The sequence below is a fragment of the Selaginella moellendorffii genome, unplaced genomic scaffold, assembly GCF_000143415.4.
Source record: "Selaginella moellendorffii unplaced genomic scaffold, v1.0 SELMOscaffold_117, whole genome shotgun sequence".
Classification (NCBI taxonomy): Eukaryota; Viridiplantae; Streptophyta; class Lycopodiopsida; order Selaginellales; family Selaginellaceae; genus Selaginella; species Selaginella moellendorffii.
In genome coordinates, this window is record NW_003314378.1 from 75941 (window position 1) to 78938 (window position 2998).

General features: G+C 46.3%; 1 protein-coding gene across 1 annotated transcript in view; it reads right to left on the reverse strand.

Annotated features, from left to right (window-relative positions):
• Positions 1 to 2998, reverse strand: part of LOC9635800 — a 5980-nt gene that overhangs the window by 395 nt on the left and 2587 nt on the right. Inside the window, exons 4-9 of the mRNA XM_024664998.1 lie at positions 2869 to 2993; positions 2651 to 2683; positions 1231 to 2381; positions 923 to 1165; positions 241 to 865; positions 18 to 196 (exon numbers count right to left, since the gene is read on the reverse strand). Coding sequence (XP_024520766.1) covers positions 18 to 196; positions 241 to 865; positions 923 to 1165; positions 1231 to 2381; positions 2651 to 2683; positions 2869 to 2993 — 2356 coding nt within the window. The remainder of the gene's footprint in view (positions 1 to 17; positions 197 to 240; positions 866 to 922; positions 1166 to 1230; positions 2382 to 2650; positions 2684 to 2868; positions 2994 to 2998) is intronic.

The window sequence follows — 2998 nt, forward strand, 5'->3', positions numbered from 1 at the left end:
ACATACAACATAAAAACATAAAAACCAATTCTAACAAAAAGAAAAGCATAAAAAAACGTACCAAATGGACTCTGCTGCGGATACCCGTAATAGCATGTATCCACCTTCGGAACAACCATCTTATCCTGCTTTTTTACTTTCCGAATCACGTTATGCAATGCTTGGTCTGTCATAAAAATGACAGCGTACTCCCCATCTGAAAAGACACACATTTAACCACCCACAAATAAAATTAAATACCTTCTATCCATTGCTCTATCCTCCATGTTTTCTTCAGAAAATCTTGTTCCCATCTTGCTTGTTGGCCTTCATAACATTCCCTGTGCTTACTCTCAAGAAATATAAAAAAATCATCCAACGTATCCTCCACAACCACTAGCTTTAGATGGATGAAGCTATCAGGTCCATGGTTGCCAATACCAACCCAATAGAATTGCTTCTTGTTGTCATTTAAAAAGGCTTGAAATGCCTCTGCTTCATGAATCTGATGAGGCTGACGTTTCGGAGGTCCAAACCTTGCACCAGCTGGCAACCGGAACTTCAAAGCTTGCATACGTGCAGGAACGCGGAAATTTGAGGGGAGAATGTCTTTGAGTGTGAACTCGAACACCGTGTCCTTCTCGCGATCATGAAAAAGCTTACCCATGTATATCATGAAGACAATGCACATGAGGTCTGATACCTCCTTAACCTTGGGATTAGAATCCAGTATAGGAGGCCATAAATGTCGCAGCTCCGCCACATGTAGGTTCTCGACAAGATGGTATATAAGGAGTGGAGAGAACATGATGGAAAAAGCGCGCATTCCATTCTTTGTGTCTTCCTGTTTCGATAATTTTACCTGCTTATGGGGAGGCGGCTCCTCCTGTAAATTAACCCCACATAAGCACTCACATAAACTTCTGAAATACCAGAAAAGTACCTCGTTGCGTAAGAGTCCAACTAAACCGCAAGACTCTAAAAATCCCCACTTATCACTGTAAATGCCTGGCCATACTAGGTCGTCCCGATTGATAAGGGTCCCCAGCAGCGCAACATAAAGAGCTCGTAGCACTAACAAATAGTTGCTGTCATGAAGGTAGTGAAGATAATAACTGCCCTTAATACGTTTCCACGCATTCGTTATTGTTTTGCACAGATCGGCTTGGGTGAGATCTTGATCCACCTGTAACAAACATAAAAAAACTTCTCATCACATCAAGAAAAAAGACAAAAAAGAGCCGAACAAACCTTCTCGTAGAACTTCAAAGCTTCGAGATGAGGGTGCTCGGGCATCAACCCTCTCAACAGGTGATCAAGCATCCTAGGATTACCTCCTGCTAACTTTATCAGCTTCCTTAGTCCGTCCTTCAACTCAAATGGTTTCTCCATGTCGAGAGTATCTCCTAGTCTTGAAAAGAAGATTTTCGTTATATGTTCCACTTCCTCCTCTTTCAAAGGCCTGATAGGGATAAAAATACTCGTAGCATTCTCCGTAGACGTGTAACGCATTGTGGCCCCAGAAAATCGGGTCGTTGCTGCTGTAAGTACAGGAAACGTCAAGCCACCTCGGTTACCTTTGATATGTTGAACGTAGGCCGAGAAAGCTTCATGAATCCAGGACGATGCAGCTGGGCGACCTCGCTGAGGTCGAGCCTTATTGACTTCATCAAAAAACCAAGATAGGAAAATTCGCTTGTCGGCAGGAACCTTAAGACCAGTTCGAATGAAGTCGACCACATCTCCGAAAGTCAGCACATTCCTCAGGCCCGGAAATATGCCATCCAACTCCTTGAGAAAATCACCATATGCAGTCGTATTCATTGGACAAAGTGCTGCATGCAAGGACCGAAGGGCCAAAACCTGTGCGCCTTCCAGGCCGTTCTCAAGCAGAAGTGCACCCCCAGTCCTTGTCGTCTCAAGGGAATGATACATTCGAAGGTGTTTCCCGGTCTCCAACACATTATTCACCATTTCCTTGAACTGAGTGACAAGCCTACCAGAACCAAGCTGGTCCTCGAGAATGGCATCTATAGCCCCTGTTTCTGTGCCCCTCAACCACGCTTCTCTGAGGAGAGCTGAAAGGCATGACCCGACAGTTGTTTTACCTGCGCCAGGAAATCCGATGACCATCAACATGAACTCTTTTCGTTCAATATCCGAGGCACTGGCCGTCGTGTTCATAAAAGTTGCAAAGACCCGTGCAGCGGCTGCCATAAGATGCTGAATCGTCTCGTCCCTTCCGACCAAAGTAAAATAATCTCCCAAGTCCGCATGTAAATACGGCTGCGCACCGTTGTCCACAAGAGGCAATTTGCAGCCTGGCACCCTCCTCGCCGGCATCCCGCGAAGAAACCTTGCATCCTCCAGTTGTTTTGTGTATACATCCAGCAACCTCGACACTACAACAACACAAATGTGTCAGTAGTAGAAATAGCCACAGTACACCAACACATTAAACACCAAAGCATAACCCCGTACGTACGAAGAGCCGCAGATGCAGAAAAATCCAGGCAACACGTTCTACAAGCTACACAGCAAAAAAAACACACCGCACCAACAAAGGCAACAGCCGAAGGGCTTCACAAACACACAGAGACCAGGCACTAGCACCACGACAAGTAAACGCCAAGTTCCAGCCAAGAAGTGGTTTTGCTCAGCAATTGCTTACCTGGCGCAGCTTGAAGGGTTATCGGCAGGGTCGCTGAAACAGAAATATAAACTTGTCAGTACTCGGCATAGCCAGGGGGCAAGAGGCGCGACGAGGCAAAAAAAGGGCGAAACGAGAAGCACTCCTAAATAACGCACAGCCCAGAAAGAACACAGATCCAAAGACCACAAAGTTGCGAAAACCACACCAGGCCGGCAGATCCAGGCAACGCTACTTACGTGTAGGAGCCTTCGTTGCCCGAATAGTATGAGAAGATCCAGGCACATATGTAGACCTGCTCAGGCCGTCTTCCCCTGCCTGTAGACGTCTCCACCTGACCCTGCCTTGCTCATAGCGCTTCACACTGAT